Source organism: Leucopleurus acutus, assembly GCF_964270905.1.
Source record: "Leucopleurus acutus genome assembly, chromosome: 1".
NCBI classification, from domain to species: domain Eukaryota; kingdom Metazoa; phylum Chordata; class Mammalia; order Artiodactyla; family Delphinidae; genus Leucopleurus; species Leucopleurus acutus.
In genome coordinates this window covers 145833440-145846948 of record NC_139142.1, presented here as the reverse complement: position 1 = coordinate 145846948, position 13509 = coordinate 145833440, and the positions used below count along the sequence as shown (strand labels likewise).

Genomic DNA, 13509 nt, shown 5'->3' with positions numbered 1-13509 from the left:
CTTTCTATCCTGTTCCATTGATCTATATTTCTGTTTTTGTGCCAGTACCATACTGTCTTGATTACTGTAGCTTTGTAGTATAGTCTGAAGTCAGGAAGCCTGATTCCTCCAGCTCCGTTTTTCGTTCTCAAGATTTCTTTGGCTATTCGGGGTCTTTTGTGTTTCCATACAAATTGTGAAAATTTTTGTTCTAGTTCTGTGAAAAATGCCAGTGGTAGTTTGATAGGGATTGCATTGAATCTGTAGATTGCTTTGGGTAGTAGAGTCATTTTCACAATGTTGATTATTCCAATCCAAGAACATGGTATATCTCTCCATCTATTTGTATCATCTTTAATTTCTTTCATCAGTGTCTTATAATTTTCTGCATACAGGTCTTTTGTCTCCTTAGGTAGGTTTATTCCTAGGTGTTTTATTCTTTTTGTTGCAATGGTAAATGGGAGTGTTTTCTTGATTTCACTTTCAGATTTTTCATCATTAGTGTATAGGAATACCAGAGATTTCTGTGCATTAATTTTGTATCCTGCTACTTTACCAAATTCATTGATTAGCTCTAGTAGTTTTCTGGTAGCATCTTTAGGATTCTCTATGTATAGTATCATGTCATCTGCAAACAGGGTCAACTGATTTTCAACAAGGGTGCCATGCCAATTCAATGCGGAAAGTATTCTTTTCAACAAATGGTACAAATCAACAAATGGTGCTGGGACAACTCAATATCCACATGCAAAAGAATAAAGTTGGACCCTTTCCTCATACCATACACAAAAAATTAACTCAAAATGTATCAAAGGCCAAAATGTAAGCGCTTAAACTGTAAAAATATTAGAAGAAAATCTATGTGGACTTAAGTTGTTATTTTTTTGTTTTTTGGGGGGGTTTTTGGCCACGCCACATGGCTTGTGGGATCTTAGTTGCTTGACCAGGGGTGGAACCCACACCCTAGGCAGTGAAAGCACAGAGGTGGACTTGAGTTAGGTAAAGCCTTCTTAGCTATGACACCAAAAGTACAAGCAACAAAACAAAAACAGGTAAATTGGACTACATCAAGATTAAACCTCTTTGTGCTTCAAAGGACACCATCAAGAAGGTGAAAAGATAACCCACAGAATGGAAGGAAATATCTGCAAATCATTTATCTGATAAGAGAATTGTGTAGAATATATGAAGAACTCTAACAGTTCAACAACAACAAGAAAGGAAAGAAAAAAAAACCCAATTAAAACGGGGCAAGGATTTGAATAGACATTTCCCCAAAGAAGACATACAAATGGACAACAAAGGATGTTCAACACCATCAGCTATCAGGAAATGCAAATCAAAACCAGAATGAGTTAACACTTCATACCCACTGGAATGGCTGTTTATAAAATACAGATACTAACAGTGTTGGTGAGGATGTGGAGAAATTGGAGCTCTTGTACACTGCTGGTGGGAATGCAGCTGCTTTGGAAAACAGTGTGCTAGTTCCTCAAAAGGTTATACATAGAGTTATTATATGACCAAACAATTCCACTTCTAGCTTTATACCCAAAAGAAATTAAAATGTATGTCCATACAAAAACTTGTACATAAATGTTCATTGGAGCATTATTCATAATAGCCAGAAAATGAAAACTCAAATGTCCATCAACTGATGACTGGGTAAACAAAATGTGGCATGTCCATACACTGGAACATTATTTGGCCATAAAAGGAATGAAGTACTGATACATGATATGACACGGATGAATCATGAAAATATCATTCTAAGTGAAAGAAGCCATTCACAATAGATGATATATTATATCAGTTCCTTTAAGTGAGAGGTCTAGAATAAGCAGATCTATAGAGACAAAAAGCAGATTTGTGGTTGCCTAGGGCTGGAGGCTTGAGGGGAAATGGAGAGTGACTGCTAATGGGTCTAGGGTTTCTTCTGGGGTAATGAAAATATTTTTAAATGGACTGTGGGGAATTCCCTGGATGTCCAGTGATTAAGACTCCATGCTTCCACTGCAAGGGACAAGGGTTCATTCCTGGTCAGGGAACTAAGATCCCACATGCCTCACAGCACAGCCACACACAAAAAATAATAAAATAAAATGGACTGTGGTGATGTTTGCACAACTCTGAGAATATACTAAAACCCACTGGATTTTATACTTTAAATGGGTAAATTTTATGGCATGTAGTTTATATCTCAATAAAGCTGTTATATTAAAAAAAATGAACAGAGCTTCAGTTACCTGTGAGACAACATCAAATATCTTTCAAAAAACATCTTTCAAAATGAAAGCAAATATAAAATGGATAACCAACAAGGACCTACTGTATAGCACAGGCAACTATACTCAATATCTTACAATAACCTCTAATGGAAAAGAATCTAAAACTATATATATATACATATATATATATAACTGAATCATTTTGCTGGACACCTGAAACTAACACAACATTGTAAATCAACTATATTTCAATTAAAAACAAAGTGAAATAATGACATTTCATTTAAATGCAGGATGGGAGGATTTTTCACCAGCGCACTTCTGTGATGGTTTGAAATCATGTCTGCAAATTCTTTACACTATTCCCATCAATAGGCTGAGTTTCATTCTCTTCTCCTTGAATATGGGATGGCCTTAATGACCAGCTTCTAACAAATACAATGTAGTAGAAGTGACACTATGTAATTTCCAAGGCTAGATCATAAAAGGTGATACGGTTTTCACCTGACTCTCTCAGGATACATGCTTTTTGGATCCCTGACCCACCATGTCAGAAATCTGGCTACCTTGAAGCCACCATGAAGGAGACCATGTGAAGAAGCTACATAGAAATAGAGATACTGAGGCTCCCCAGCTGTTCCCCGTCCCAGCTTATTGAGTCTTACCACCTCAGGCATCAGACATATGAGTAAAGAAAACTTTGAGATGGCCCTGGGCCCAGCCACCAGCTGTCATGTCAAGAAGACACTTAAGCAGCCTATAGAGAGGTCCACTGGCAAAACTAAAATCTCTGGACAACACCAATGTAGAAAGTTGAAAAATGCCCCACCCCCTGCAAATATTCATTTCCTAATCTCTGGAAACTGAATATTATCTTACACGCCTTTACACGCCTCCCCTCCCCACCCCCTAAAAAAGGATTTTGCAGATGTGATTAAATTAAGGATCTTGAGACAGGGACATTATCCTGGATTATCCAGGTGGGCATTAAATGCACTCACTTGTATCCTTACATGAGGGAGGCAGAAGGAGATTTGACACACACACAGAAGAGAAGGCAATGTGACCACAGACGCAGAGATTGGAGTGGTGCGGCCACAAGCCAAGGGTGGATGTGGGGAGCCTCCAGGAGATGGAAGAAGCCAAGAACGGATTCTCTCCTAGAGCCTCTGGAGGGAGCACAGCCCTGCTGACCCTTGATTTAAGCCCTGTGAAACTGATTTCAGACTTCTGGCTTCCAGAACTATGAAAGAATAAAGTTCTGTCTTAAACCACCAAGCTTGTGGTAATTTGTTAAAGTGGCAACAGGAAACTAACACAGCCAGTGAGGAACAGAGGTCTACCAATGACCTTATAAGTGAGCTTGAAAGAGGGTCTTCCAATTCCAGATGAGTATTATTACCCTGGCTGACATCTTGGCTGTAACCTCATGAGAGACCCTGAGCCAGAACCACTTAACTAAGTTGCTCCTGAATTACTGACCCATATAAACCATGAGAGATAATAAATGATTGTTGTTGGTTTGAGGCACCACAGTTTTGAGTGATTTGTTAAGCAGCAAGAGATTAACTAGGACACCTTCACTACAAGAAATGCTATAGGGATTTATTCGGGCTGATAGGAATTACACCATATGAAAACATGGATTTACAAGAAGGAATGAAGATCAGTGGAAATGCTAAATATATTAGAAACAAGACAAGGATGCCCACTCTTACTACCTCTATTCAGCATCATATTGGAGGTCCTAGCCTGTGCCATAAGGCAAAAAAAAAAAAAGGCAAAATGATTGGAAGTAAAAGAAGTAAAACTATCTTTTAAAATAGATAACAAAATTGTATATATAAAAAAATCCTAGGGGATCTATAAAAAGAAACACTAGGGCTTCCCTGGTGGCACAGTTGTTGAGAGTTTGCCTGCTGATGCAGGGGACAAGGGTTCGTGCCCCAGTTTGGGAAGATCCCACATACCGCGGAGCGGCTAGGTCCGTGAGCCATGGCCGCTGAGCCTGCGTGTCTGGAGCCTGTGCTCTGCAATGGGAGAAGCCACAACAGTGAGAGGTCTGCGTACTACAAAAAAAAAAAAAAAAGAAACACTAGAACTAATAAATTAATTTAGTACTATCACAGGATACAAGGTCAATTTTTTTAAATCGATTGTATTTTTATATAAATAATAAATTATTAGAAAATTAACTTTAAAATACAATTTACATAGTATCAAAACCCATACAATTCTTAGGAACAAATATAGGAAAAAAGGTGTAAGACATCTACAACTGAAAACTACAAATCATAGTTGAGAGAAATCAAAGACCTAAGTAAACGGAAATACATACCATGTTCATTGATCAGGATATTCTCCCCAACTTGAAATATAGATTCAGTTCATTCTCAGTCAAAATTCCAGCAGTCTTTTTTGTTGCGACTGACAAGATAATTCTAAATTTTGCATGGAAATACAAAGGAGCTATTGTGTTAGTAACCTATTATTCCATAACAAGCATCCCAAAACGTGGTGACTTAAAATACAAGCATTTATTATCTTACAGTTTCTGTGGGTTAGACATCCAGGTGTGGCTTAACTGAGTGCCTCTGGCTCAAAATCTCTTGTGATTTTGTCAGCCAGGGCTGTGTTCTCATCTGAAGGTTCAACTGGGAGAGGATCTGCTTCCGAGCTCACTCATGGGGTTGTTGGCAGAATTAAGTTCCTTGCAGGTTGTTGGGCTGAGGGTCTCAAATCCTTAATGGTTGTTGACCAGAGGGTTCCCTCAGGCCCTTGCCACCTGGGCCTCTCCCTCAGAGCAAGCAAGTAAGAAAATGAGGGAGAGCAGTAAAAATGAAATCATGGTCTTTTTGTAACCAAATCTCTGAAATGAAATTCCATCACTTTTGCCATATTCTACTTCTTAGAAATGAGTTACTAGGTGGGCCCACATTCAAGGGTAGGGGATTACACAAGAATACAGAAGGTAAGACTCATTGAGGAGCATCTTAGAGGCGTCTACTGCTCCCAGGATAACCAAAACAATCTTGAAAAATAAAAAAGAACAAAGTTGGAGGACCAACACTATCTGATTCAAGACTTAATATAAAGCTATAGTAATGAAGACAGTGTGTGTTGACATAAATATAGAAAAATAGTTCAATGGAAGGAAATCTAGAAATAGGTCCCTACATATGGACAATTGACTTTCTTTTTTTTTTTTTTTAAACAAAGGAGCCACAGCAATTTAATACTGAAAAAAATATCATTTTCAACAAATGGCACTTGAATAACTGGATAAAAATGTGGGAAAAAAGAAAATATTAATTTGAGATGGATCATAGACCTAAATGTAAGGCTAAAGCTTTTAGTAGAACACATAGAAAAAAGTATCTTTGTGACCTTAGTACAGGCCAAGATTTCTTAGAGAGGATGCAAAAGCACTAACCATAAAAGAAATACTTAGATAAATTAGATTTATCAAATAAAAAGATGTTTGCTCATCAAAAGACAGCATTAAGGAAATGAAGATAAGCCACAAACTGGGAGATAATATTTTCCATACAAGTATCTAGTTAGGGACTGATATCCAGAATATACAGAGAAATCTCTGCAAATCGGTAATAAAAGGATTAAGAACACAATTATAAAATGGTCTAAAGATCTGGATAGACACTTCACAAAAGAAGATATAGAAATGGCCAATAAGCACATGAAAATAAGCTCAACATCATTATCAGGGAAATTAAAACCACAATGAGATACCACTATTCGACCACCAGAATAGGTAAAATTAAAAAGACTAACAATATTTAGTGTTGACAAAGATTTGGAGCAACAGAAACTGCTCTTGGTGATGGCATGACCACTTTGGAAAACTTCGGGTGGCTTCTTTAAACATACAGCTATCTTCTGATACAACAGTTGTATTTCTAGGGTCTTCTCCAAGGAAATGAATATATATGTCCGCAGAAAACCTTATACAAGAAAGTTCACAGCAGCTTTACTAATAAAATCCCCACTGGAAACAACTCAAATGCCTTCAACAGGAAAATGGACAAACAAATCGTGGTCTAGCCACTCGGCGGCATTCTACTCAATGGTACAAAGGAATGAACTACTGAAACACTTCACACATGGAGGAATCGTGCAAACGTCATGATGAGTGAAAGGAGCCAGACATAGAAAAGTACATGCTGTGTGATTCCATTTATACGATGTTCAAGAACCGCCAGAAAACAGTGGCTGTTCAAAACTGGTTTGCTTGAGGACAAATGGGGGTGAGAGCTGACTAGAACGGAGCAGAGAGGACATTCTGGGCTGATGAAAATGTCCTATATTTCTACTGAGCTGTTGATTACAGGGGTATATACTTTTTGTCAAAAGTCATCAAATTATACACATATCCGTACATTTCACTATATGAAAATTTTGCTTACACACAACCTATTATATTTTGCAGATGTAAATTCTTATTTTACAGCTGCTTGGGGCTAGAGTCCAAGCTAGGTCCTAGATGTCCTTCACATGGTGCAACCTTTGCAGTTTCCAAAGCACCTTCCCAGCCCTGACTTTAAATGTTCCTCACAGGCTCCTTTGCAAGGAGCCAGGGCTGCCTGGGGAGGAGGGCTAGAGCCAGGACCCAGGGGGCACTCATAGAACCCAGGGTGATATAGGACTTTCTCTCACTATCACTACCCATGTCTTTTGCAGGACAAAGAGATAAGTAGTGAGTTCCTCATCCCTGGAGGTATTCAAGTCAGGGTAGGTTGACAGTATGTGAATGTTGTGACAGAGTGGGTTAGACTCAGTGACCTAAAAAACCCCCACTGGCCTGAGAGCCTACCATTCAGGGACTTGCCTAGGGACAGAGTGAGTCAGCTTCTGGCCCAGCGTTCTGACTCCAGGCCAGCTTGGGCTCTATTGACCCCAGCCAGTGACTCTACAGCCACTGCAGGAACTCAGTGCTGGCCTAGGCTCATCTGCATCCTGAAAGCATCCAGACTTGTATTCAGATGTCTAGGACCGGGACTTCCCTGGTGGTCCAGTGGTTAAGAATCCACCTGCCAATGCAGGAGATGCGGGTTCTATTCCTGGTTGGGGAACTAAGTTCCCACATGCCACGGGGCAACTAAGCCCAGGTGCCGCAACTACTGAGCCCATGTGCTCTGGAGCCCATGTGCCACAACTAGAGAGAAGCCTGCCCACGCACTCCGGAGCCAGCCCTCCACAGCTAGAGAGCACGCACGCACACCACAACTACTGAGCTCGTGCACTCAGCACCACAACTAGAGAGAAGCCCGCGCACCGCAATGAGGAGTCACTACAAAAGATCCCGCGTGCCACAGAGAAGATCCCACATGCCGCCGCTAAGACCCAATGTAGCCAAATAAATAAAATAAATAAATAATCGTTAAAAAAAAAAAAAAAAAGAGGTCTATGCCCAGGGTTACTTTGCCCCAGGGATTCTGACTTCTGGGATGTGCCCTGCCCTTTATCCTGGGACTCTTGACCTTGCCTTCCTGTGGTACTTATAATATACTCCCACATCCTCTGTCCTGTGCCGACTGGTCTTTTAGTTTCTCAAACACTGCAAGCTCCTCAAGGCCTTTGCACGTGCTATGCCCTTTTCTTAGAAACATCTTTCCCTATCAACTCCTACTCCTCTTTCGGGTCTCAGCTTAAATGTTACTTTTCCCAAGGAAGACTTCACCAACCTCTGAGTCAGATATTAAGAAATTAAACATTTTCCATTTTAATAATTTTTAAGTATGCAATTCAGTGGCAATGACCACATTCCCTCCTTTTCCCCCTTAATTCTTTCATGGCACCTTTTGCACTTATAGTTTAATAAGTAATTGTATAATTATTGGGACTTCCCTGGTGGTGCAGTGGTTAAGAATCTGCCTGCCAATGAAGAGGACACGGGTACAAGCCCTGGTCTGGGAAGATCCCACATGCCGTGGAGCAACTAAGCCCATGAGCCACAACTACTGAGCCTGCGCTCTAGAGCCTGCAAGCCACAACTACTGAGCCTGCGTGCCACAACTACTGAAGCCTGCACGCCTAGAGCCCATGCTCCACAACAAGAGAAGCCACCGCAATGAGAAGCCCGCGTACCACAATGAAGAGTAGCTCTCGCTCGATGCAACTAGAGAAAGCCCGTACTCAGCAATGAAGAATCAAAGCAGCCAAAAATAAATAAATTTACAAAAAAAAAAAAGATAATTATATAATTATTTGTTCATGTCTGTCTTTGCTGCAAGTATGTTAATTCCTTAAGTTGGGGCTTGTTTTGTTTTCTATGATATTCTCTTAGCATAGTACCTGACATATTCAACAATAAATAATTTTGAATAGATGAATGTATACTTATGAAAACAGATAGATAATAAAGATACCAAAATAAGAGGGAAAAGGCAACTCTACGATAACCATTTCTCATATTATGGGGAAGTGAGGGGGAGGAAGTTGGGAAAACTAGAAGGCCCTGGATATTCCATGTTCTTAAGGATACCTGTATCATTTCCATAGCATTTGCATTAGGTTTGTTCCTCCCAGGCTTGCACACCCCAGAGATGGGGAGCTCACTCCCTATCATCCTTGGAAAGCTTTATCAGTGAGAACAGCCTTCTTCACTGGGCTTGCAGCAGCCTCCTGTGCCTGTCCCACACTCCTGGCTCTGAGGGAACTCCTCTCGGCACCCAGTCTTTGAGCAGGCAGGGCTGGGAGAGGCAGCTGGGAGCCCAGGGGGAATATGGTCAGTTCAGAGTTCACCATCCTTCCCTGGGCCAGACTCGACTCTGCAGGCTCCTTTCTCCTGGCGTCTGCCTCCCAACTCCAGCCTGCATTCACTGCTGCCAGAGTCACCTCCCCAAACTAGGCTCTCCTTCTGCTTTTACTGCTTCCACGCCTGCCAGGGCTCCTCTCTGCCTCTTCCTCTGGCTCTGGCAGCCCTCATGCCTGGCTGCCCCTAGTCTGGCCACACCAGCCTATCCAGACCTAGGAGTTAGCTTAGGAGTTAACCTGACTGGTCTGATGGCCACCTGTAACTCCTCCACAACCACAGCTTCTGTCCACAGGATGCCCCTGCCTACCACCAGGGCATCCACCACCCTTCAAACCCAGGATGAACTGTCTCCTTCTCTGGTTCTTCTGAAGCCCTTCCTCCAACCTGGGCTTCTTCAGGCTCAGGGAGGCTGGTGTCCCTCCCGCACCGAGGGTTTAACAGGGCTACTCCGATGGGTACTCCTGATGGATGGCATGGTCTACAGCCGCAGCCTCAAAGGACACAGAGCGCAAGCTGCCAGATCAGCGCCTGACCCGTCTTGGCTCCAACCCAGCAGACCCAGCCTCTCTTGGCCCTGGCCCGGCTCCCTCCCTCCAACCCTGCAAGTGGTGTGGCACAAAAGGGAATTCATGTGGGTCAGCCTGGTGTGCAAACCCTCCTCTTCCCAGTCTCCACCTCCCTGATCTCCGGCCTCCCCTCTGCAACCCTGGGAAGGGGAAGGGCGTAAGATAAGGCCCCTCTCAGGCTCTTGGAGGAATGTAGGCCCACCCTCCCCCAGGAGCAGCAGCCGGCCCATGGCCACAAGGCCAGGACAGATAGGCAAGCCTGAGATAGAGCCCTTTGCTGCTGGGGCTGGCCTGGAGGGGCATCACAGCAGCTGTAACGGCCTCTGACTTGAGAACAATGTTAAACAAGGGTTCAAAGTTCTTTCCTCATGACTACTCTGCAAGGCCGACAGAGCAGGCATTATCATCCCCATTTGACAGATGGAGAAACTGAGGCTCAGAGAGGGTGACTTGCCCAGAATCAGATTAGGTCCAGAGCAGAGCTGGATGGGAACCCAAGGCATGAGCACCCGCAGCCTGCTAAGAGAATTCCCAGGCATTGCTAGGAGGTTAACTATGCCTTTGAGGGGTGGCCCTTGTGCCTTTGAAAGCATTGCATACACACCAGCTGATAGAATCTGTCCAAATTTTCTGCAGGGTTAATAGCGGTCAGGCGTTTTGTCTTCATTTGTACAGACGGTGATACGAAGGCTCAGAGAAGATCAACAACTTACCCGAAGTCGCTGAGCAAGAAAGCAGGGGCCTGACCTTCTGAGTTTTCAGCCCTCTCTTCCCCCACAGGGCTCCTCGCCTACCTACCCTTAGCAGCCCTGCCCCAGCCTGGGGCTCTCTGCTGCTCCTCTTTTATGGAGTCTGCAAAGCAGGTCCAGGCCTCTGTGAGCCCATTCCCCAGGGTGAGGGAATTCCAGCCAGCCCACATTGAGGGCCCCACTGACCCTCCCAGGGAGGGGGCTGGACCTCATGCTCTTGGAGGTCTTGAAGGTAAGGAGCCCCTGCTTCTGGCAGGACAGGAGTCCATTCTCCGTTCTCGGCAGACCCAGGGCAGGGCCCAGGCCTCCAGCCCTGGGAGGGGCCTCTGCCCGTGAGGCACTTTCACATTTATTCCATTTGCTCCATCTTTCCTTCCTTGTAACCCCTCATTGAGAACAATGGCCATTCACTCTGTAGCTCAAACCCTGGCAACTTCTCCCCATAGGGCTCAGCCCCTAGCATTTCTCCCTTGTCCTTCTCCCCTTCCACACTCCAGCCACCCAGGCCTCTCCCTTCCCTGAGTTCCCCGTCTTGCTTCGCATATTCTCACCCTGGCAATGCTGGTCCCTTCTCCCGCATGGCCCTTCCTCTCTGTTAGTGCCCTCCTGACCATCGAAGACCTGTCTCAAGAGTCTCCCGTTGGAAGCTTCCCTCCTCCTCCTGGCCTGTGTTCCTCCTGGGCACAGACCACAGGCATCTGGACCCTGGGGTTCCATGTGTCTGCCTTCTCCCTGCCTCCTGGTTGAGGGCTTCTTGGGCCAGGACTGGGTCTCAACTTCTCAGGATCTTACCACTCCTTGGATGGACAGGGCCTGGGCCAGAGTGGGCACTAGTGAATGGCTGACCAATTGAATCCGCTTCCTCTGAATCACAGATTAGCAGAACACATACAGCAGGAGGGCTTTGGGGAAAATTCAACCACTGCCTTCATGTACAGACAGGGAAGCTGCAGTCCGGAGAGGCGCAGGGACCCACCAAGGTCACACAGCAAGCTGGAGCCGGATCCTCTGGCTCTCCCCTGTCCTTGTCTGTCATTGACCCCCACATGCCAAAAGCCCCCTTGAGGAGACAGGGAAATATTCCTATTGACTGAAAACTTCTTCGTCCATCCACCTGCAGCCCCCTACTCATGCCCTCATTCTCGGTTGAGCCCCTCTTGGCCACACAGCGGAGTAGACAGTTTCAAGTGACATATGTCCCAGTCCAGGGCTTATTCCATTTAGAGATCATCCAGACCCTTCCCTTCATTTCCCAGATGAAGAAACTGAGGCTCAGAGAGTGCAGCAGCTTGCCCAGGTTCACACAGCAGAGTCAAGTCCAGAGCTCGGCCAGAGGCTCCATGGACAGAGACCGACCTCCAACTTACCTGGTTCCCAAGTGTTCTTGGGTGGTCCCCAGGCTCGCATCCAGCCGGCTCTCCTGCGGGGTCACTCTGCTGTCCGGCATGCTGGGGTCCTGGGGGGGACAGCTGCGTCCGGCTCCAGAAGTGCACGGCACCCGCCGCGGGCATCTGCTGGAGAGAGAGCTGTCTCCCACTGCATGAGAGGTTGGCCTTGACTGGGTGGTGGGGGTTGGCTGGGGAGGCAGTGACTAGAGTGGCCCAAAGAGACCCATTTCCTCTCTATTTTTAGAAGCTCAAAACACCCCTCAGCGGTGAAGTTGCTCAGGATTAAAACTTTCCTTTTCTTTGTGATTTTGTTTCACTCAAGACGAGGAGAATTTCAATGAAGCCAGTGTTCTTTTTCATGCAAATCCACTCTGGTTCTCCCAGGAAGTCTGGCCAATGGGCTCAGGGCTTCTAGGCCCCCAGAAAACCTCCTCACTGGCTTTAAAAGGCCACGTCGTAGCCCAAGGAGTTCTCAGCTCCAATCTGGATTCAGATCCTGCAGTGGCTGCTAACCTCGACTGCCCACATCCTGCAACCTTGCCTCACCGTCGGCTGGACGCAGCCCCAGGAAGGGGTTTCACCCGCACAGCCCACCTCCCCCAGACCCTGCACTGGAGGCTGGGGAACCGAGGAGGACCTGTGGCTCCTGCCCTCAAGGAACCCCAGTCCAGGGGAAGGAAAGAGACATTTCCAACACTGAGGACTATGATATAGTTGACAGAAGCATTTGCACTGAAGCAGACGTGATAGAGGACCTAGGAACATGACCACCCAGGGGCACCAAAATAGAAGTGTGGATCTGTTCCATCAGCTAAAGGAAAGAAGAGTACTGATGGTGGGTCTGCAGCATCTGTAAACAGATGCGGAAAATTCACGTAGGGCACGGCAGGTGGCGGGGGGCTTTCTCTGAGTACCAGAAATCTCCCCCTTAGATTGTACTAGTTCCCTGCAGGAACGAAGTACCACGAACTGGGTAGCTTAAAACAGAAATGTATTCTCTCACAGTTCTAGACGCCAGAAGTCTGAAATCAAGGGGTCATTAGGGCCATGCTCTCTCTAAAAGCTCTAGGGAAGAATCTTTCTTTGCCTCTTCTAGCTTCTGGTGGTTCCCAGAAATCCTTCTGTTCCTTGGCTGGTAGACGTGTCCCTCCAATCTCTGCCTCTGTCTCCACATGACTGTCTGCCCTCTGTGTCTAGGTCCCTATTTTCTCTTAAGGACAACAGTCATTGGACTAGGGACTACCCTAATCCAGTATGATATCATCTTAACTAATTATATCTGTAAAGAGCCTATTTTCAAATAAGGTCACACTCCAAGGCTCTGGGTGTGCATGACTTTTGGGGGCACATGATCCAACTGAGTACAGCCTGAATACAGGAGGCACTGGTGGAGATTCTACGAGATGTCCCCAAAAGGGGTCAGCAGGTTCAGCTGGGTCACACGTCTTAACTGGTAGAGGCAGGTGGCTGAGAAAGAGCTTGCCTGAATCCATGAAAATTCAGAGCGTGGACCCTAGGACTGCCTCCCAATACACTGAAGGCACATTAGACAGGAGGCCTGGAGGCTGGCTTTGACGCCCGAATCTTCCACTGACCCCTTCTCCCCATGACCTTGGGCAGGTCTCTGCCCCTCTCTGGGCCTTAATTTAACTGTTTGGATCATGAGGATGGTGGCTGCCAGCTCCAACTGGACATGAGAAGGTGATGGGGAGAGCCGTGCTCATGGGCTGATTGAATGTGCCCAGTGGGACATCATTGTGAGTGATAAATGGTGAGGCCCCACCCAAGGGGAAACTGAATCAGAGAAAAAAATGACATCAAGTT

At 45.3% G+C, this 13509-nt stretch overlaps 1 protein-coding gene across 1 annotated transcript in view; it reads right to left on the bottom strand.

Annotated features, from left to right (window-relative positions):
- Positions 1-11744, bottom strand: part of ACSBG1 (acyl-CoA synthetase bubblegum family member 1) — a gene marked incomplete at both ends in the record, with an annotated part of 60662 nt that extends 48918 nt beyond the window's left edge. The window contains one exon of the mRNA XM_082851986.1: positions 11665-11744. Coding sequence (XP_082708112.1) covers positions 11665-11744 — 80 coding nt within the window. The remainder of the gene's footprint in view (positions 1-11664) is intronic.
- Positions 11745-13509: the final 1765 nt, after the last annotated feature.